This window comes from Sinocyclocheilus grahami, unplaced genomic scaffold, assembly GCF_001515645.1.
Source record: "Sinocyclocheilus grahami isolate Dianchi unplaced genomic scaffold, SAMN03320097.WGS_v1.1 scaffold176.1, whole genome shotgun sequence".
NCBI classification, from domain to species: Eukaryota; Metazoa; Chordata; class Actinopteri; order Cypriniformes; family Cyprinidae; genus Sinocyclocheilus; species Sinocyclocheilus grahami.
In genome coordinates this window covers 1506537-1528700 of record NW_015505355.1, presented here as the reverse complement: position 1 = coordinate 1528700, position 22164 = coordinate 1506537, and the positions used below count along the sequence as shown (strand labels likewise).

General features: G+C 38.4%; 1 protein-coding gene across 1 annotated transcript in view; it reads right to left on the bottom strand.

Moving 5' to 3' along the window:
- LOC107593831 (GREB1-like protein) overlaps positions 1-22164 on the bottom strand; it is a 60253-nt gene that overhangs the window by 32659 nt on the left and 5430 nt on the right. The window contains 2 exon segments of the mRNA XM_016283708.1: positions 713-872; positions 1932-2016. Of these exon segments, the coding sequence (XP_016139194.1) occupies positions 713-869 (157 nt within the window). The 5' untranslated portion in view covers positions 870-872; positions 1932-2016.

Here is a 22164-nt window from a genome sequence, read left to right as displayed (position 1 = left end):
AATTAAAAAAATCGAGGGAACGAAATAGTAAATCGTGCACATGATTTAGCCTACTATTTTTTTCCTGCATGCCATGTGCGGGGCTCCGTAGTTTGGTTAGTAACATAGTTGACAATTTTTGTGGACATGAGTAAAATGAAATATTTCTTAAAAGATAAATTACTCCAAGGCACTCGTAGTAACAAAAAAAGGCCTTTAATTGACTGTGCTTAATCATTAAAATTGTTAAAAAGGTAGATCTATGCTTTTCGGCTTCAAAGCCTTCTTCTGGATACGCATCAATTGTTCAAACAAGTGTTCTTAAACAATTAGCAAGCAATCAAAGACAGCTGGTTAATCAATGTCATTATTTTGAACTCTATTCGAAAAAGCGGACATTGCAAAAACGAATTTAAGGGACATAAAGGCAATTTCAAGCAAACTGGAAAACAGGGTGAACAAAACATATGTGAGATTATAGTATGTATTCTCTTTATACTGGATAAAATATGATTTTGTCTGAAGAAAACTGTTGGAAAAAACAATTTTCATCAATGGACATGAAATGTACCCTAAATTATAGATAGACTGAGCCATATATGAAGCGTTTTGATGGATGCAATAGAGTTTCTTTGACCAAGTTTTAGAAAATCACTACCATATGTTTTTCCTTCAAATGTAATGTATTATTAAGAACAAATCAAAATCAATTCCTTTAAAGGCGAATGATTACCTTCCAGGTTGCTAGGATACTGATCAGGCTCGAGATACAGCTGTGTGAATACGGGCTGTGGGTCACCGCCGCTCGATCTTAATGAGGCCTCTATGGAGTTGTGAAGAGCTTCCTCAAAGCGGGCAGATTTCAGCTGTCCCGCGTATGAATTCCCCATGATCTGAAACAAAACGTACAATTTTCTCACATTCATTTTGTTTAAATATTCCCTGCATAAATACCACACACACACACATCATGATTAGCTCAGTTTTGAAGGGTTTTCAAGGGTTCATCTATTTTGAAACTGAGAGGGAAGGAGACATTAATGTAATGTTCTGATGGACTGCATGAATGCGATTTTAATTCCACTCCGAACGAGGCTATTTTTAGTCTTTCGTAGAATAGCCCTTGAAATCGTTTCTGCTGAATTACTAGCACAAACAGTCCAGGCATATGTTTCAGAGCACGAGAACAGCTATACTGTACAAAGAAAGTTACAATGCCTGATTTAAAACAGTAGGACGAAAGAAATCAAGTGAGAAGAGAGACCTGATCAACCATATTCCAAAAAATGTCACGTGAGCCAGCAAAACCACCATTTTTATGACTTTTATGTAGACTCCTTGAGCTGTTTTTGTTCAGCAATCCTTGACTATAAAAAATGTTACTATAGAAAAGTAAGAGATAATGTACAGTCAGTTGGTCATTATTGCAAAATAAACCCTGATGGGATGATCAAAACCCTGACATTAATCTGAGGGGCCTTATATCACTTTTGAGGGGTGAATTTAGCAATAACAACAAAGCTAATTCCCTGAAACAATTGACTGCAGAAAGGCACAATTGATCAATAAAAATCAGGTACTCCACAGAGTCATGTATTAAATACTGATATGAAGAAAATGTATACCGCTGAGCTACATGTCAAGTATAACCACCTCATCTGTTAGGCCATCTGCTCTGCACTGACGCTTTAATTTGCACTTCTGATTGCATTTCCTTTCCTCTCTTTACCTTTTTGTTTGCCTTGTGAAACTACAAAAGCTCAGTATTGGTTTCTACTAAACTAGATGAGAATCAAGACAGCAAATGATGACAAATGAGTATGCCACATTAAGTTCATTGAAAAAAAACCCTCAAAGACAGATCTCATATTTGACAATTAACTACTTCTATGCAATAATACGGCTGCAACAAACATGCAATGTGCAAAATATTCGCCATTGTACCACTATACCTTTGATAATATTTCTTTAGCTGCAGAAGGACAGGATCACCTCTTCTCCATGGTATATCAAAGTTAAAGCGCAGTATTCCTGCACCTACAAACAAAAGGCAAACAGTCAGAACTTCATTGACAGTATAAATACCATGTAAAATATCATATGGTACATAACTTGTTGGAGCAACACATTGGGAATCATCTCTGAGTCGCTTGAACTGTGCAATTAAATCCAACTATTGCAGAATTAGAGATTGGCAATGGGCTTATTTTGATTTAAAAACACTGAATGGAGAATTTATTGTGGAATAAATCAGTAAGATGCATATGTGGTGAGTATGTATCCATGCGTTATCTCAGATCAGACAGTTGTTTGTAAAGCTGAACAGATTGCAGTGATCCTCAACATATGTAGCTGTTAACTGATAACGCTGAGGGATGAGTTATAAGACACTATGACCTCAAGGGAATGTTTGTGGAACGCACAGGGGAAAGGAACTCCATGTCTCCTACTTCCAGGATTACACAAAGACTGATGGGACAGGTTTTGTGCTTTTTGCCTGGTTAAAACAAGGGTGAAATGCAATAAAGCCATCAATCAGTCAGTAAATACTTCAATCAAAAGTATCCCAAATTTGCAAAGATTATATGACCTACATACTTTGAAAATCAGAAAATGAATGACCTTACGGGTCATTTGTATTAGTAGTTTTTAAAGTCTAGGTGATAAAATGGATTTGTTTAGATTTAAGCAGATATATTGATCCCCACCAGGTGGTACTATGATTAGTTTCACAATAAATACTGCAGCAACAATAAATATAGCATTATATATCAGCATTTCTTTGAACATTGTGAGATTTGTGAGTGATTACCCAGAAAAGCGGACATAATTGAGACCAACTGCAGCCCAAAGGGGCAAGTGTCTTCATCAGATCCATTGAAAAAGCTTCGATTCGACAATGGAAATCCTTTTTTTTTTCTTCAGATAAAAAAAAAACCCAACAAGTCTCTGAAGACTGACATGGAAAATTGCTGGTGTGACACATGGCCCATGTCAATTGATCCCACCATTGAATAACTCAAAAAACAAGTAGCACACCCTGTTTTGCAAGCAGCACTTGGAAGCCTGTTGGGTCAAGTTTCATCAAATCACTCGTCTTGATACTGTGGTAAACAGAGGAAAAGTGAGGTAGCAGCACCTGAGCATAGTTCTGTCCTGCCTTCAGGGCTCTCAGGGTCCAGTTTGACTGCTAATGACACATAAGGGGTGTTAAATGCTAATGTGGACATGCCTGCAGAGAGCCCTGCCTTTAGGCCAAGAGCTGTTTCAGCTCTAGTCACCTCTTACTGCTTCCATACAGGCTTTCAATTTGCTTTCTATATCTGACTGATTATCTACATCGCATACAACACATAAAGTTGTCATGGAACATCTAAAAAAATGCACCAAGTCCTTTTTATAAGAAGAAATTGAAGAGAATGAAAGTAGCTGAATTCTAAAAACAAAAATCAATCACTGACGTTTCAATATAACACTGAAAGCAATGAACATAGGCTACATGTCTCTTTCCCTGATCGAAACGAGTTTACCGACAACCGAGGACTTGGTTTGACTCAAATGGTGTGTTCAAGGATGTCCAATCCCAACTAAAGAAACCAAAAACTCTACAAATATAATCTAGGAGATTGTGGAATAGCCAAGAAGGGAAACACAACACTTTAAGTAGCCAAAACAAACCAACCCACAGACATAATTAGGCACAGCTACAAAAGTTTGTTTGCTTTGCTGGTAACGTTTGTTTTGTCTCAGATTAACAATGTTACATTAATGTTGTCCAATTGACTCAATTGATTTCAATCACTATTTTGGTGCCACATGCAGTTTGATGCATTAGTTTCTTGACCTAACTTTGTGAAGTAGATTTGAATATGTCCATATAAAAAGTTATTTAATTAACAACAACAAGGACAAAAACATTTTCATATCAAAAATGAACAACATGATAAATATGTTTATGCCTTTGCAATTTTATGGACATTTTCAGAGTGCGATAAAAGGCCAAATAAAATGTGGTTACAGTCACACACTGCACTGAACCACTAAAGGCCTTTCTGTCTTTCTCTCAATCCACTCCCTCTTTTGTTTCATTCCTTATCTGCATAATTACATTAAGCTGATGACAATGGGAGAGGACAACTTGCTTTCAGTGCAATTTCAATGAACAAATTCTACTTTAGTTTCACAAAAAACAAAAGGTCTGGTGAAATTGATAAAAACAGCCCATTTGTAAGGTACAAACATTTAGACTAAAAACAAGCAACACGTAACTGCATGATTTCAACACTCCCTGCCTATATTTACATAAAAAGTAACACTACACTACTTAAATTTTGACTCAGCACTTATCACTGACCAATTCACACTTAGTTTCCTTTTACATTCAGAGACATTAACTAAAGGTAAGAGAGTTAAAAGAGCAAAACTTCATGCAGGGGGATGGGACAGAGATTAGCCAATGCATAAATCTTTAAATAAATGGGGCGCTAAGAGCCATGTCCATTCACACCAATTTAGCAGGAGCCGGTGAGTGTCAAAGAAACTAACATGACGCTTCTGTACCTTTCATAAGCAGCCGGGGTGTGGAGTGTGCCTCAAATCCCACTGAAGACCTTAAAGCAGATCACTAAAACAGGCTATTTCCATAGCAAACATCCTTTGAATATCCAAAAGCAGCGTCAAGGCTGTGACAGTATTCCTCGTCCCTGTTTCGAGCCAGCAGCTCCCTGGTCATGATAGTCCAGAGTCGCAGCGGAAAAGCCTGATTTCAGGAACTCCAGTGGAGCCACCTTCTCTGTCCTGTACTCAGTGGCTCTGGATACACAAACCCTCCAACACTCACATACACAAACAGCAGGCCCTCCCCCCATTCCTCTTGCCCCCTCCCGCTTCTTGGCCATTTGCTCTGTGGGGTGAGAGGGGCATTCTCTCGGGACTCATTCATCTTGGCCCTTGCTGACCCCCTAAGGTGACAGATGCTGTTGTGGAGAGGGCCATACCGCCGAGCACGGCACAATAGAGGCGAGGCACCTCCGCGCGCTACACGCGTGCTGCGTTCGCCACGCACGATGCGCAGATGCCCCTCTCTTAACATGACACTGGAGACCGCTAAGTGCCACGCTCGCAGATGGGGGTACGACGTAAGGCGAAGGATCGTTTTCCTCCCCTTCTGCCGCTCCCCGTTTTATTGGGGCCATTCTACTGATAGGGCACACCAATGGCAAACTAGGGACACTTGCTAAAGAATGTGGGGTCAGTCCGCATTTTGTTCCATCAGCCTTGCTTGAACTCACATCCCTCCCCTCGCCGGAGGTTGACGATTAACTGAGAATTCAGGCCCATTGTAAATAGCCGAGTGGCGGGGACTCATCTGGTCTAAATAAATTGATAGGAGATTGATGTTTTGCACTTTACCGGATTGATCATTTCCTACAGCGTGCCACAGAGAAGTGGCTCAGAGGAAGTGAAAGAGATTTGAACGCAAATATGGGAGGATGGGGTTACCCTGGTGCTCCAGGCTCTCTCTATGACTCCATTTCTCTTCTTATCTCGCAAGATAATGACAAAATATTGTGACTCGGTTGACCCTTTCGTTTCAGGGCCTTACGGTATTTAAATGAACCAGTGCTGGTCCATTTGTGAACTGTTACTATTCACCACAACTCATTATGGATCCAATAACAATAATCTAACTCTATTATGGCATAAAGTGTTCCCTCAAGTTTTATCAGCCCAACCCTATCAGATGACTTTAGAGGGTAAATATACACAGTAGATTTAATCAACACACCCGAGATCCTGTTTTGTCTGCAGCAAGTAGTAGGATTTGTTAATAATTGATAACAGCCTTGTCCATGGAACAAAAAGGTGACTTGACGCAATGGTTCAAAGAGTGTGCTGAGAACCGCAACAGTGAAAAGCATTTGTCAAAGTTAAAGACACAAAGAATTTGTCAAGCAAACAACAAAACAGCCATGTCAACAAAATGATGCATTAGAGGCAAGCACTTGGTGAGATAAACCAAAAAATGGAATAACCCAGTAAAAATGGCATTAATGGCATTTTGTATATTGAAGAGTAAGGAAATAATTTTGATCAGGTTGTACAGCAAATCAGTAATTTATTCTGCTTTCTAAACAGTTGGTCTAAATCGAGCCATATACTCCTTCTCACCCTAATAAGAATTAGTAGATAGGTGCTAAATCAGTATGGGAGTCAGCTTTAAACAATGACCTCCCGCCCTCAGAGGGCTTTATTAGCCTCCCAGAGTCATTAATGCTGTCATTCCAGCTAATCTGGGGGCTTTGTCTAAACATTGTTTATTTTAATTGCAAGGTTTCTCCTTCAGAAACCATTTGGACCATTCAATGTCCCTGAATGTGTAAGGACTTGTGATCAACAAATGCTGGATATTTTATCAGAAACTTACCTTTGCTGTACTGTTTGCCAGACTCTTTGTCAAGATTGTAAAAAAAAAATGTATATGAAAATGCAGCACAAGTTCAATTTTCCGGGTAACCGAAGTGACGATTCAAGTCTCAGGCTTTAACACTATCAGACCTTAATGGGTCACTGGAAAAGGAGAAAGAGAGCAAAGCAGAGGTTTCCTTTGCTCAATTGAGCTTGTGGGTAAAACAAAAGAGTCAGTGAGTGAGCTGTCCCTCCTTTCGCCCATCCTTCAACGCTGCTTTGAGTCTCCAGCCCTGGGCACTGACAATGGGAAGTACCTTTTCCACTGCCACCTGAGAATAGATGAGTCATGTGGTGGCGGCTCTTTCAACATCTTTTGGAGTTCTGCTTTGTCTTGTTCTCTACTTCCTTTTGAGAAGTGCTCCATTCTCTCGAGGTACAGCAAAACTGCCTCATTCCAGAAAGACAGCATCATTGTTTAGATCCAGTGAGACCAATACAACTTGGTGAATATTTGGACCAACAAAAGCCCAGTTTGAGGTCAACCACAGCAGAGTTATTGAGTTCAGAATTCAAGTTTTTAGTAATGTAACTTATTCTCGGCTTCTTTACGAAGAAATGCAATCCAGATCTAACAAGAATAAAAAATATACAAGTGGGACTACTTGATCCAAATTTGGGCCAACAAAATCACAGCTTGGGGCAGTTTTGGGTTCAGAATCGTTCCTGACTTTCATTCTGAGAACCCCTCAATTCAAATCCAAGGGGACAAACTTAATCAAAATACTTAATCTGAATCTGGACCAACTAATGCTTAGGAAAACCAAAGCGGAATAATGAATGCAGAATGCAAGCTGTGGGAAGTGTGACTCTAGTTCTCACTTCTTTCTGGAGAAATGCACAATCCAGATCCAACAGGAATAAAAATAATACAAGTAGGACTACTTAGTCCAAATTTGGGCCAACAAAATCACAGTTTGGGGCAAAACCAGAGTAGTTTTGGGTTCAGGATGTACATTTTTGAAGTGTTCCTGACTTTCATTCTGAGAACCCCTCAATCCAATGGGACAAACTTAATCCAAATCTCAATCGGAATCTGGACCAACTAACGCTTAGGAAAACCAAAGCAGAGTAATGATTTCAGAATGCAAGCTGTGGGAAGTGTGACTCTAGTTCTCGCTTCTTTCTGGAGAAATGCACAATCCAGATCCAATAGGGAAAATATAATCCAAGTGGGGCTACTTAATCTAAGTTTGGGCCAATAAAACAGTTTGGGGAAAACCATAGCAGGAGTTTTGAGTTCAGAATGTTTATTTCAGAAGTGTGACTCTTAATCCTGGTTTTTAATCCACATATAGGCAATTTAAACTGAATTTTGGCAAGCAAACATGTAGGAAAACTAATGCAGAAATAATGAATGCAGTTATGCAAGCTTTGAAAAGTGTGACTCTAGCTCCTGGCTTCTTTCTGGAGAAACACGCAATACAAATCCAATGGGAATAAAAATAATACAAGTGGGGCTACTTAATCCAAATTTGGGCCAACAAAATCACAGTTTAGGGCAAACTGTGACTCTAGTTCTCATCATCTTTCTGGAGAAATGCACAATCCAGATTCAACAGGGAAAACATAATCCAAGTGGGAATATTTCATATAAATTTGGACAATAAAACAATATGGGGCAAACCAGAGCAGAAGTTCTGAATTCAGAATGTACATTTTATAAGTGTGACTCTTTTTCCTGTCTTTTATTCTGAGAACACCTCAATCCAAATCCAAAGCGACAAACTTAATCCAAATATAGGCAATTTAATCTAAATCTGTTCCAACAAATTCTTAGGAAAACCAAAGTATAAATAATAAACGTAAAATGCAAGCTTTGAGAAGTATGACTCTAATTCTCAGCTTCTTTCTGGAGAAACGCACATTCCAGATCAAATTTAATCCAAATGGTGCAACTTAATCTAAATTTGAACCAACAAAAGCATTTTGGGATAAACCAGAGCAGATTTTTCAGTTCAGAATGCAAGTTTTAGAAGTGTGACTCTTGTTCTCGGCTTCTTGCTGAAAAACACTTAATCCAAATCCAATGCCACATAAATGGAACGACTCAATCTAAATTTGGGCACACTAAAGCCCAGGCTGGGGGAAACCAGTGAACAATTATTGAGTGCTCTAAGATTTTAAAAGAGTGGCTTTGTCTTCTTTATAAGAACTGCTTGATTGCCTTATCGAGTGTGGGTTTGTAGAAGTGTGATGAAATCCTCGTCATCTCATGGTTGTAAAAAAACAACTAAGAATCACATAGATGAGGTGAGAGCAGAACGTGATTTTAACGCAGTGACAAATGAGCATCAGCTGGGTAGGAGGGAGAGATCGAGGTGGCAACTGCCACAGCTCATCGAGGTCTTCAGGAGCTATCTACTCAGTGTCAGAAAAAACAAATCTACCCTAACACAGGCCAATTACAACAGCCTGACAATGCCGGCGTCACGTGAAAGCCAATGCTGCCCCGGCACGTTCGGCCTCCCTGACCACATAAGGGCTATTCCGGGCGTGAGGCGTGGGGTCTCACGCCGCTTGTCACACCACTGGCAGGTTGTTGTTCCCTAAGCCCTGCACTCATTTGCCTATTAAAGGCCTCTCACAGACTTCCTGCTGGGGTCCTGAAGTGCAAATCGGGGCTTTTCCAGTGAGGCCAATATGAGCCAGGGCCGTGGAGATAACTTCTTCCACTTGGCCACACGAACCAAAGGGGGAAGGGAGGCTTGGGGGGAGGCAACACAACAAGCTGAAAGCCAAAGCTGAAATTGGCAGAGAGAGAGAAAACCCTGACTGGTCAGCTAGAGATTGGCTTGGGTGGGGTTGGAGGTGACAGCCTGGGAAGAGGATTAGTCCAGCAGTGGACGGGGGTAGTGGTGGGCCAAGGTTAGCCAGGGTTTAAGGGGGTGGAGGCCTGGGAGGATCAACAAAAGGAGTATTTGGGCCGATGAAGAAGTCATCATCATTAAGCCACTGGAAGTTTACTGTCCAGTTATAAAAGTGACTGGAAAATGAGAGGGGCAAGAGGGCAACCCCGAGATACGGTCAGCAGACTGCAGCGGGCTGGGATCGTGGGAGTGCTGGGCTCATTTATTAGAGTCAAAAACCGGCCTTTGTGTGACCGAAGCCCTGATTAGAGTGTTGACCTTGCCGTACATTCAGGCGGAGTGAATGGCTTTAATTTAACCTTCAACTAAATCCTGCACGCAGACAAATGCTTTACATCAGTAATTACCAAAGACCCTTTGGAAAACCTCCTATTAGTGCAATTCAAGAATGCAAGCAAGAAAACTTGGGAAAAGCAGGAATTCACGATATATCAGTTGTTAGCTAATATTAGATTTTTTTTTCGGCCAGTATTGATTTTTAATAGCACATACTCATTTCTATAATTTTATATTTATTTAGATTATCTTTGCCATCATGTAACGTCCACTTAAAGTTCATCTTTAAAAACACTAATAATTTAATACCACTAATGTAATCTTTAGCAAATCTCAAAATGACTATCTATTTTCATACTGTACATTATAATGTTGTCATGCCTAAATGAACTCGTAGCATTTAACAATGATCGATTTTTGCTTTTAGAGTTTTATTTTAACTTATTTTGACACATTTTTTTTTATTTTTTTTTAGAATTTTAACATCTGCCATGTATCGGTTATTGGCATAAAATTAAATGATCAATCATAATTGGAGATTCACTGGAGAAATGGAGAAGCATTGAAGTCAAAATATCTGAGGTGGCTTCAAATTGATCTGAACAAGTATAAATTCTTGCGTGTGAATCTTTTGTGCACATCTGGCTAATTGGAAAAAGGTCAACTACAATTTTACACCTCAAAGCCAAAGTGTCGGTGCCACATGCTATTGCTAACCAATGATGCACCAATGATGGCACCAATATCGGGACTCATGTGCACCAACATGACTAGTTTTCCTTTATAGGGAGGGGATTCTCAACAATAAAACAGTGAGACCTAAGCTTTATTCCAAAATCTATGGTGTCCATGGGAAAATCAAGTGTCCTGATACCATGACAACAAACAAAGAGCTCAATCTGGGTGAAGCACAGCAAGGCTGCTCTGGCCAATAAACCGGAGACCTGCCGATGAACCCAACCCTGCATTTTACAACACAAACCACAGCTGTTATTCACTAGGGACAATAATAGTTCAACTAATGGGTTAAATGCATTTCTTTTTTCCTCTATGATTTTTTAAGCGGTTGCTGTTATGCGCACTGGCTGACATTTGGAAATAGACAAATTTAAGTGTTTATGTTTCAGTACAAATGCTCCTTACTGCATTTTGGCTTTAACATTTGGTAAGCTCACACATTCACTCTTGGTTCCTAATGGTTTGTTTGTCCTGCTCTTGTTCTCAGGATTAAATAGCCTTTATAGGTAGACATTTTTGTTACAGTGCAAAAAGGGGTCTTGTTTAATAGCCCTGTGTCACATGAAGCACATATTATCAAAACAGACAAGCGTTATCAGGTGACAAGGGCCAAAGAGAGGTCAGATGTGCTTCCTGACACAATTCCTCCTGCGTTGACGCTTCATCCATCATTATTCAGGCAAGGAATGGCAGCGCTGGTCAGGACACCACAGTTCACCATGTTGTTCAACCAGATGCGATTGAAGTCTTATATTGTCATTTAATGTTTGTGATAGTTTCAAAAAAGATACTTACAAACAATATATATGGCAATACAAGGCTATTTCATCAGTTTTAGTACAGATTTCAACAATGGAAAAGTGGGAAAACCATTTTCCAGCGCTGCTTGAGTTAATCCTTGACTGATCTTGCACATCTGGTTAATTGGAAAAGGTCAACCAAAGTTTTACACCTTTTCCTCAAAGCCAAAGTGTTGGTACCACATGTTAATGCTCAATTCATGCAATGTTGGTAGTACTGAAATACGTTTATTTTCTGTTAGAGATGCACCAAAATTAACAATCTGAACGAAATATATAAGATGATAATTATTTTCATAATATGGTCAAATAATTTTTATTGAGATTGTTATTAAATGATGAACTTTAAGTAACCATTAGATGTCAGCTGAAGTAATCTGAATGTAAAACTATGGAAAATTAGCATGGACAATAAAATATACATTTTGAAATGATATAGTTCTGAAACATTTTAGGAATGTATCTAATTTGAATAGCGTCTCCAGTTTCCAATGAGTAAAAACTGCTTACATCAGTCAAACATAATTTCAATTTTCTAACTTTTGAATCTTTGGATGCTTTCAAATGATACATTTTATTAAAGTTCTAATATCTCTTCATTAGTCCTCTGTGACAACAGTGAAAAAGACAGCAGCCTAAATTATACATTTCTGTTTGATGTGCAATTTCGTTAAAACATTCTTTGCTTTTGAATATGAATTGTATGACCGAAATGAAGTATTTTGCTGTCATCAACAATACATGGATGCATGATTTTAATCAATGCCACAAAAATAAACAATTTCCAATTAATTAAAATCTCAGATCAACATCTCAGAATAGTCACAATATTTCTGACATGATGTGAACCCAGCACAAAACAACTGATAATGACATCAGTATTGAGAGTTATGGGCGCTTACATGACTAGTTACTCACTGTATATAGTGGATTCCCACCAAAAAAGACCAAATGATTGTATGACTGAGCAGATCAACCTGTAATAAATTCAAATAAAAGCGTCTGTAAGTTGGAGCAAAGAAATAGCGCTTTCCCCTCTTCAGTGTCACAAAGCCACCTAGAATGAGTGAGTGACAAATGAACAATGAGGGTCTTTAATGTTCTCAGGAAAGACCCCTGTCCTCGCCCCCTCCCCACTTCCTTGTGGAGCGCTCAACTGTATCCATCATGCTCCTCTTCCTGACCCCAGGCAGCCTCTGCTGCATCGGGTCTGCTGTGTGTGTGTGTGTGTGTGTGTGTGTGTGTGGGTAACAGTAGTGTCATGCTGATATAGCCGAGGGAGTTGCCCACGGTGATAGGGTTGACAATTTAAATCCTTTTGCTTCTTTTTTGTTGTTGCGATGTAACAAAGGCAGGTTCAATCTATTGTCCAGTGCTGACACACAGACACAAACCCACTCCCTTAATCAGCTGTGCTGGGAACAGCCAGACCGCTCTCAAATCAGACCTGAAAAGGCTACTCTAGATGTGCTTTGTGATGTGATTCGAGTTACTGTAATCGATCATAAAGACATGTTACACCAGGGTTTCAGACAAAACACTAAATTATTGTTAGGTGTAATACGTAAGCTCATAAGAAACATCATAAGAAATGTTTAAAAACTTCCCTTTACTTTAATGCCTTTTTAATTTAATTTACTGAACACTGGTGTCAAGCAACCTTGTACAAGCAGCCATTGACCATATTTGATGCTCTGTGTATGAGCGTTGATCAATGTTTACATATGAATGAAAGCCTAAAGTAAATCTATTAATCCTGTAAAGTGGCCGTATTTCATCGGACACTTGAATTAAACTGCTCGATTCGTTTGGATTATGCTTATAATATCTTTATTACAGAGTCAAAGTGTTGAGTAAATGGATTTTCAGTGATGGGAACTCTCTCACGTTTCATTACAAATATCTTAATTTGTGTTTCAAAGATTAACCAAAGTCTCATGGGTTTGGATTTCTCCTCAACTCAACCTCATGTCATTCCAAACCTGTATGGTCTACTATGGAACATGAAATAAGATATTTAGAAAAAAGTTGGAGAATGTAACCAAACAGTTTTGGTTATCACCGACTTAAAATGAAGACAAAACAAAGAAACACTGAGACATTTCTCCAAATATCTTGGAACGACATGAGGGTGAGTAAATTACAGAATTATCATTTTTTGGGTGAACTACTCTTTTAAAGACCATTGAAATGTGAAAGAGCAGCTAAAGAAATCAAATGCTTGCCCGACTGCATGCGCCGCACACCATTATATCTCAAATATGCAATAAAACCCAACTAGCCTATTTGGCAGTAGCAGGTATAAAGAAGTTTTCTAATGTGGCATACAGAGAGTTTATCTGAGGAGAAGCGGCCATCAAGACCATAGCATATGTTCCTCACGGGTAAATATTTGCCCTTTCTCTTATCATGAGCAGCAGGGCCACGAATCTGGATGCTTCCTGAGGTCAGATGAGGTCCAGCCAAAACACAGGAGCAGCTCCAAGAGTCCAGTGGATTTGTATTTACTGTATTCAACTCTTAGAGATAAAAATAGTATAAATGCATAAAAATCACAAATCCATCAATAAAGGTAGCCCTCACCGAATCACACTTAATAGAACTTGTCGCAGTTTTCTGGGTGTTTGTCAAGGCGTTGTAATGTATGTGGTAGCTACAGTGTTTTTGAGTGGTTGTAAGAATGTATTGTGCATTTTTCAGCAAAATGTTTGTCTCTCCGTGACTTGAATAAAGTCTGTATGCTTCATACAGAGAGCTATAATAATCAGCTATAAGGTCACCGAGGTCCAGACCGTTGTGCAGTTTTTATATTCGAAATAAAATTTGATTGTCTCTGAATGACTAATTGTCACTTTAAAACTCCTATGAGTTCAATTTAGACAGTTTGCCTAAATTGTTCAGTGGCCTTGGAGTGAAAATTTGGAGTTTAGGGCTAGCAATAGGCTTATATTATTTCCAAAATAAAAGATTTAAACATATTTCGAAATAATTTTTTTCTGGGGGCATGTTTTCGTTCATTACCATAGCAATATCTGGCAACACTGCAACATTGCCACTTAAACTGACAATAATCATAAAAGCCCATAGACAGCACAGGCACGTTATTGCTGACAGGACACCATATTTGGTAAGACAAGGTCTTAACTCTATTAAAAACAGTAGCATAGTACACAGATCTGTGGAACATGTACGGTTACAGAACGAAATATGCCAAATATGCAGCCATGAAGGAAACTATGCTATTTCATTCAGCTTTAGTAGTTAACCTTTCATAAAGTCATGTTGAAACATTGATAAGGGCACTAGACAAAATACTTGTCATATAGCAATTCTGACTAATGAAAACTATTACAGTAATAAGTATGGTTGCATTAACTATAAACAAATAATACAATTATCCACCCCTAGCCTCAAGTAGTGACCTTATGTGCACACCTGTAAAACATAGGTACACATTTCTAACAGTAATCATAATTTTGTTTAGTAGCTAATACAAAAGGATAAATTATATAATAAAATGCAATAAATTCCTCCAGTACAAAGGGATTTGAAAGAGAAGATCATCTGTGTTTACTGTTTGTGGGAGTCTAAGGAAAGCAGCGGGACTGAACTCATTGGTAAGACTGATCTCCGTTTCATCCAGATTCCATTTATGCAAGCAGCAGGGACGGTATTCTTCTGAGATCAGAGGACGACTCAGAGCCAGCGCTCTTTTCTCTTTTTCTCTCAGCTAGATTGTGGAGTCCAGCACTGGGTCGTGGTCACTGTGACTTTGGCCAGCCTGCTCCCCACCCCTCACCCCATCTCCCCGGAGCCGCTATTGGTGACCTTGGGCTTAACCGGCTTCATGCAGAACGCAGAAGAGTCCGAAGAATGCTAAAACATTTGGACAGAGCTCTAGGCTGAAACAAAATAGCGTGTGGAAAGAGAAACCGTCACAGAGCGTGATTTTTATGAGGTTTATCACATTAGTGAAGTAATCTCCTGAAGCATTTCCAAGTCTGTCCGGTTCATTCAGTACCTCCAAAGAATGCAAAAAAAAGCTATGGAGTATCTGTGCATGTGTTTGATAACGGGAGGTATATTAATGTAGAGTGCAAGGTGGCTCAGCTCTGTTTAGGATTATAGTAAATTTGAGCTTTTTAAGTCATAAAAATGCTAACAAGTTAAACTGTCCTGCAAAATAATAATAATAACATAAAAAGCATTAAATCATGTCAGCAGCGGGTTTCCACAAAAGGTACAGCTCGTGAAAAACACTCTGTACTCTATTAAGACAAGCAAATCCCATTAATCTTGCCTGCAATTTTTCAGTTGAAGTGAGCAGTATGTACTTGAGCAGACAAGCCAAGATAAAGGGCAAGTCAGGTTATGGATGCAGTGAGAGAAGAATTACATATTGGCATGAACCAGAGAACGACCTCAACTACCATAACACACAGCCATGAGGGTTATTAAGCAGACTGAATAATAATGCACAATGCTAGCTGGTTGCAAGGTGGTTACTAACATGATGACGTCAAAAGAGCTCACCCTCAAAATGCCTATGATATCCTGATCTCTAGATATGCTTCAGGTACCTCCTTTAATGTTAGTCAATGGGATTTTTTTTTTTTAATGGTTTTTCAATTTAACTGTCAGGTCAGTGGTTCTCAGACAGAGAGCCATAGATCACGAAAAATAAAACTTAACAAATATAGAAAGTGTGATTTCTAGACCTGGAAAAGTCATGTCAGTTAATAAAACCATGCAACTCCATGGGTATTTTTATAACAAATACACTTTTAATATAAAACTAATATAAAAATGTGATTTATAGACCTGGAAAAGTCACATAAAATTAATAAAGCTTTATAACTCATATATGGGTAATTTAACATATAACTCATATAACAAATATGTATACAAATATATTTTGGTGTTCGCATTAAATTCAGTTTACAAAAGGGATTTTATATACACAGAAAGCATATTAAATGCAAGTAAACTGTCTACTTTTATGTTTCAAATAACGTTTGTGACAATAAAATGTCAAAATATTGGTGAAATAGGCTAATGTTACATTGGCATTCAGCGTAATAGATATATTTATGTAAAAATGAAACATATATTCTGACCTGTTCTTAAAATGTATATATTAATATATGTTAGAATATATAAAAGAAAATGTGAACATATTAAATTTGATTAAATTTGAAATGATTAAAACCGTATTGCTGACAAATGGGTAAAACCTAGTGGTTTGAAGGATCATGGCAGAGAAAAAATTGGCAAAGATTTAAAATGACAATTAATTAGTTTTAGAGTCTCTTAATGAGTTATGTAAAGAGTCTTTTAAATAGAGTCTTTTAACGTCCTCTAATGATTCTGGTTCTAAATATGCCTGACAGGATTTTTTTGTGGTATATAATCTATTGTTACACTGAACAACATTTTAGTGGGTGTCTTCTGTAAATCAGGGTAAAACTGTATGTTAGTCATTATTTTAAATCAATTAATAAATAAAATTAACCAGGACACATTCTAATGTACGGGAACAAAATAAAAGCTCTATTAAACTTTTATTGTGTTGATGCTTGAAAACCCCTTTTTGGTCATTGACCCATACACAAAGTGTGATTTCAAGAAATGGAAAGGTCATGTAAAATTAATAAAACTTTACAACTCCATAAGCACTTTTACAATGTGTGGTAACTAGACTTGGAAAAGTCATGTAAACGAATACATTTAAGGACTAATTAACTATTAGCATGCATATTACTAATATACTGGCTGTTTATTAGTACTCATAAAGTGCATAATGATGCCTTATTCTGCATGAGCATATTAGATCCCTTAATCCACCCCATACATAAACTTAACTACTACCTTACTAACTATTAATAAGCAGCAAAGTGCCCAAAGTGTGACCATATAACCTTATAACTCCACAGGCATTTTTATATTGAATATAGCCTACATTTTTTTCTTGTGCCAAACTCAGGTAGAAATAGTGCATAAAAAATATATATATAAAAAGAAATCGTTATCCAGTAAATCAGGATCAACTGGTGAAGACCATGGGGCCTTTCAGATATTGTTTTGGACAATGAGGGGCTTCGGAGTCAAAAGAATTGAGAACCACTGCACTAACTGAAATGAGCTTTAGCAACAGAGATGCTCGTCTTTGTAAGACAAGTGCATATTTTATGATTTATCTAAATGCTCCTGGCTCAAATGCTGAGCTCAGTGTTGCTAATGAAGTGTTGAAGAAGTGCAGCTATGTGGCACAGCGCTGACACACAGCCTCCTCGTCCTTCATCGTGACATGTCTTCCTTCAAGCCGAGCTGCTGGCAAACCCTTGGATTTGTTTCCAGACATGTTTCCTAACAAATGACTGGAGGACAGTGCAGATAAGCTGTGTGTGCTGAAAACATCAGCCTTTTGAAGGAGAGGAGGAGGAGGAGGTCCAGGACCCATCTGCTGCAGATAAGGGCCGTCCTGCTCGTCAGCACCCAGGATAACCAGGACAGGACAAGGAGACACACATCCATCTGTGCCATGTCCCGGCACCCTATCACATCAACACAATCCTCTGTGCTCTTCCTTCCCTTTAAACTGTACAAACACAGCACAGTCACTAAAACAACTGGGGCTGGGTTCATGCCTAAAATCTGATGTCTTCGTAAACGCTGGAGCATAAAGTTCACATATTCACAGCCTGGTAGTCAACATCAGAGCCACGCATCTGGTGACACATCCAGTCCAAAATTAGGTTCGCAAACATTTATTAGGTTCTCAAAAACGTCACCATATATATATATATTTTACTATAGTTTTAGAATATAACATGATGAAATTTCAAACAAGTATCCTGTTAAACATATATGTAAAATCTTTCCAATTCTAAGTTGAGACTACACGGCATATGTGTTATTTAAATAAATAAATAAATAATTTGTCACACATGCAGGAAAAATAGTGATTACAAGGTGAAAATAGAGATTTTACTAAATACTTTTCCCAAAACATATGGACCCCCCCAAAAAAAATTACTCAATGTTGAATAAAAAGTCATAGACATATTATATGTCTAGTATCTATATATTGTTGTTGTTGTTTTACTATTAAAAGTTACATTTTTAGAATAAAGTATAACATCCAGTAAAAACGTTTCTGTCCCAGGCTGCACATAATTAATTTTTCTGTTGGTGCATCTTTATCTTCTACAGTAAAATCTGCCGTGTGGAAAAAAAACAGGGTGACAAAATGTAAGAAAACAGCTTTCAGGTCCAAACAAAGATATATTAGCTGATGTGAAGGGCTTTGGAGGGGAGCAGCCCACCTCCCGAGAAACAATCAATGCACATGAAAGCAAGAGGTCAGCAACCTTTGACATCTCCATTCAGAGGGGGGAGGGGACGTGATCTTTTGTAAAATTAGCTACATTGATCCAATTGTGTGATATGGTCGAATCCAAGCCCAGACAGTGCGGCAGACACTTCTTTGAAATTTGTCATTTCAGAGCTAAATAATGACACCCAAACTCTTCAGTTTGGATGCACATTTACATGCATATACATATACTGTACATATAAAAGACTATCTTGTTATTTTTGTTTCTTCACTATCAGTGTGGCATTAATAAGACTAATGAGAAAGAACATTATAACACTTTGTATCTTTTTAAATCAATCAACATCCCAGCTCTCATTCCCTCTGTCATTTTTACGCACGGGAGGGAAAGACAATGCAAAGAAGAGTTCCATGCATTCTTGCCCTGGGGAAGTCGTGGCCTAATGGTTAGAGAGTCGAACTCGTAACCCAATGGTTGCGGGTTCAAGTCTCGTATCGGCAGGGATTGTAGGTGGGGGGAGTGAATGTACAGTGTTCTCTCACACCTTCAATACCACGACTGAGGTGCCCTTGAGCAAGGCACCGAACCCCCAACTGCTCCCCGGGCGCCGCAGCATAAATGGCTGCTCCGGGTGTGTGTTCACAGCTGTGTGTGTGTTCACTGCTGTGTGTGTGCACTTAGAATGGGATAAATGCAGAGCACTAATTCCTAGTATGGGTCACCATACTTGGCCACATGTCATGTCACTTTAAAGAAGGGTCTCCGCTGCAACACTGACTGCTCAGAATAACTTCAAGACCATAATTTCAAAATGAGCATGCAGTTTTAAGCAGAGGATGCTTTTCAATCTCAGATTGAACATTGAAGTTTATGACGTGAGTGAGAAAGGTCATGGAGGGCTTTGAGTGTCATGGACAGATGGGCAGATGCACCAAGAACATGTTATGACAGATATGAAAGGTCAAGGTAGGGTTAGTTTGTACAGTGTCATTACCGCCTTGGACTCTTCACATAATATTGTGTTACACAGGTTAAAAATAGAATGTATTTACATCAGAAAATTTTGTGATTTATTGTCATGAAGTACGTTCAAAGCAATTAAAATAACAGCTTCACTTCTGGCCTCTATAAATTATATTTGTAATTAAAACAAAACAAAACAAACAAAAAAATTCTTGGTTTAGTATCTTGTAATCTATTACATTGAATATGAATAATGTCTGTGAAATTTAAAAATATATATATCTAGAGTAAAAGGCATTACTCTTTTATATAAGATCTATATACAGTAGCCCAATATAGTCATAAATGACTGTGGAAAATTAAAGATCTTCTCAATGTTGGTAAGCAGCCAAATTAGCTGTAAACACATTTTAAATATTTGTATCTCAGGAGATTCCTGTACTCTTTAGGGGAGAAGATTGTTTGAAAGGTTTAAGCGTTTAATACATATTCTTTCAAAATATGAAAAATGGGACACACTTTCTTTTATGTTCCAGTTCAACTACGACTTTTGCCTCAATAAACTCATAATTTGCTGCTTATTAATAGTTAGTAAGGTATTATTACTTTTATGTATTGGGTAGGATTAGGGATGTAGAATATGGTCATGCAGAATGTGTGCTTTATAAGTACTAATAAATGACCAATATGTTATTAATATGCATGCTAGTTAATAGTGAGAATTGGTCCCTATACTAAAGTGTTACCAAAAAATGTTTATGTAAATCCCAAATAAATACTGTTAAGAAAACAAAACATTAACCAAATTATTAATAACAGAAAAATAGAACAGAAAAAAAGAAAATAATTCATAAAAAAAAAACAATTAACTGTTTTCCAGTTCACATCATTATTTAAAGGACAATTTTGTCATTATTTATTCACCCTCATGTCATTCCTAACGTGTATGACTTTCTTCAGAACATAAGAGAGGATGTTTGCTTTTTTGGTCCATACAGTAGATGTCAATGGTAACCAAAATGGTTTGGTTGGCATTGGCAACATTCTTCAATTATCTTCTTTTAAGTTCAGCAGAAACTCATACAGGTTTAGAACAATATTAAAGGGTTAGTTCACCCAAAAATGTCAATTAGGCTGTGTTTTACTTACCCTCGAAGCATCCTAGGTGTATATGACTTTCTTCTTTCAGACGAATCCAGTCAGAGTTATATTAAAAATTGTCCTGACTTTTCTCTATCATTGCAGTCAGTGGGTGTTGCAGTTGAACAGTCCACAAGTCGTCAAATAAAGCGCGCGCATTCATAATAAAACGTGCCGCACACGGCTCCGGGGGGTGAATAAAGGCCTCCTGTAGTGAATGCATGTGTTTTTGTAAGAAAAATATCCATATTTCAAATGTAATAAACACTTTTCTCTCACTTCCGGTATCTGTCATACGCGGAAGGCGTATGACGTATGCGCAGCGCGCGCACCTCTGAGGTATGCTAGTCTCGCGAGTTTGTTTATAGGAGCAAAGGAAGCAAAGTTTCCTTACTTTAGCAAAGGAAAACCAGTCTCCTCTTGGTTTATATCGAAATCCTCTGACATTTTTCTTTGCAAATCCTCGGTTTGTACTTCTAATTCATTCAAAACCGGCGTTTTGTTTTGTTCTCTCTCCGCGTTCATCACTAATCACGCAACACTGACGTGCTACGTCATCCGCCGGCACGGCTTCCGCGTATGACAGATACCGGAAGTGAGAGAAAAGTGTTTATTAGGTTTGAAATATGGATATTTTTCTTACAAAAGCACATGGATTCGCTACAGGAGGCCTTTATTCACCCCCTCAGAGCCATGTGAGGCACGTCTTATTATGGATGCGCGCGCTTTATTTGACGACTTGTGGACTGTTCAACTGCAACACCCGCTGACTGCAATGATAGAGCGCGGAATAGCCAGGACAATTTTTAATAAAACTCTGACTGGATTCGTCTGAAAGAAGAAAGTCATATACACAGGATGCCTCGAGGGAGAGTAAAACACAAGCTAATTTTCATTTTTGGGTGAACTAACCCTTTAAGGTAACTTTCATATTTGTGTGAACTATCCCTTTAATTCTGACTTGGAGGTTAGTACAGAAAAATCCTGATTTTGACTGGTCGTTGCAGCATTCTGCAGTCAAGTCTTTTGTAAATTGATGACATCTCATAATAGGGATAATGTACAATCTGGGTCATACTAGACCCCTCTGTCCTGTTCACCCTAATAACTGGATGTACACTTTCCCTCACTTAACTTCCCATTGTTAAATGTAATTTTGTCTGGCAAGTGGTGGTTTGTGTGTGAGGCTGAGGCCAATACTTTTTATAGAGATCGAATGAGCAGGAATTATTCAGACCGAACAGCATGTCCAGAAAGGTTCATATAAACACACAATCACTCAAATGGACTTCCAAACATACTGCCTGCCAAGAAAAGCCACACACTGCACAGCAGTAATGACATTTATAACCTCTCACTTTCACCAGAAACCTATTAGCAATTTCTTGGTTAATAATAAACACTCAGCTGACAGAATCATAATGAAAAATGGCATTTAATAAAAGCAGTTCAGTGAACCCATGGAGTGAGAGCTCCTGCTCTCAACTGAACACTGAAGCTCTTCCTCTGTCCTTCACCTGGTAACCATAGCCACAAGAAGAGGAAGCAGCATTTATTTGTGCTCGTTCAGATCTGCTCTTTCACAATGGTCTC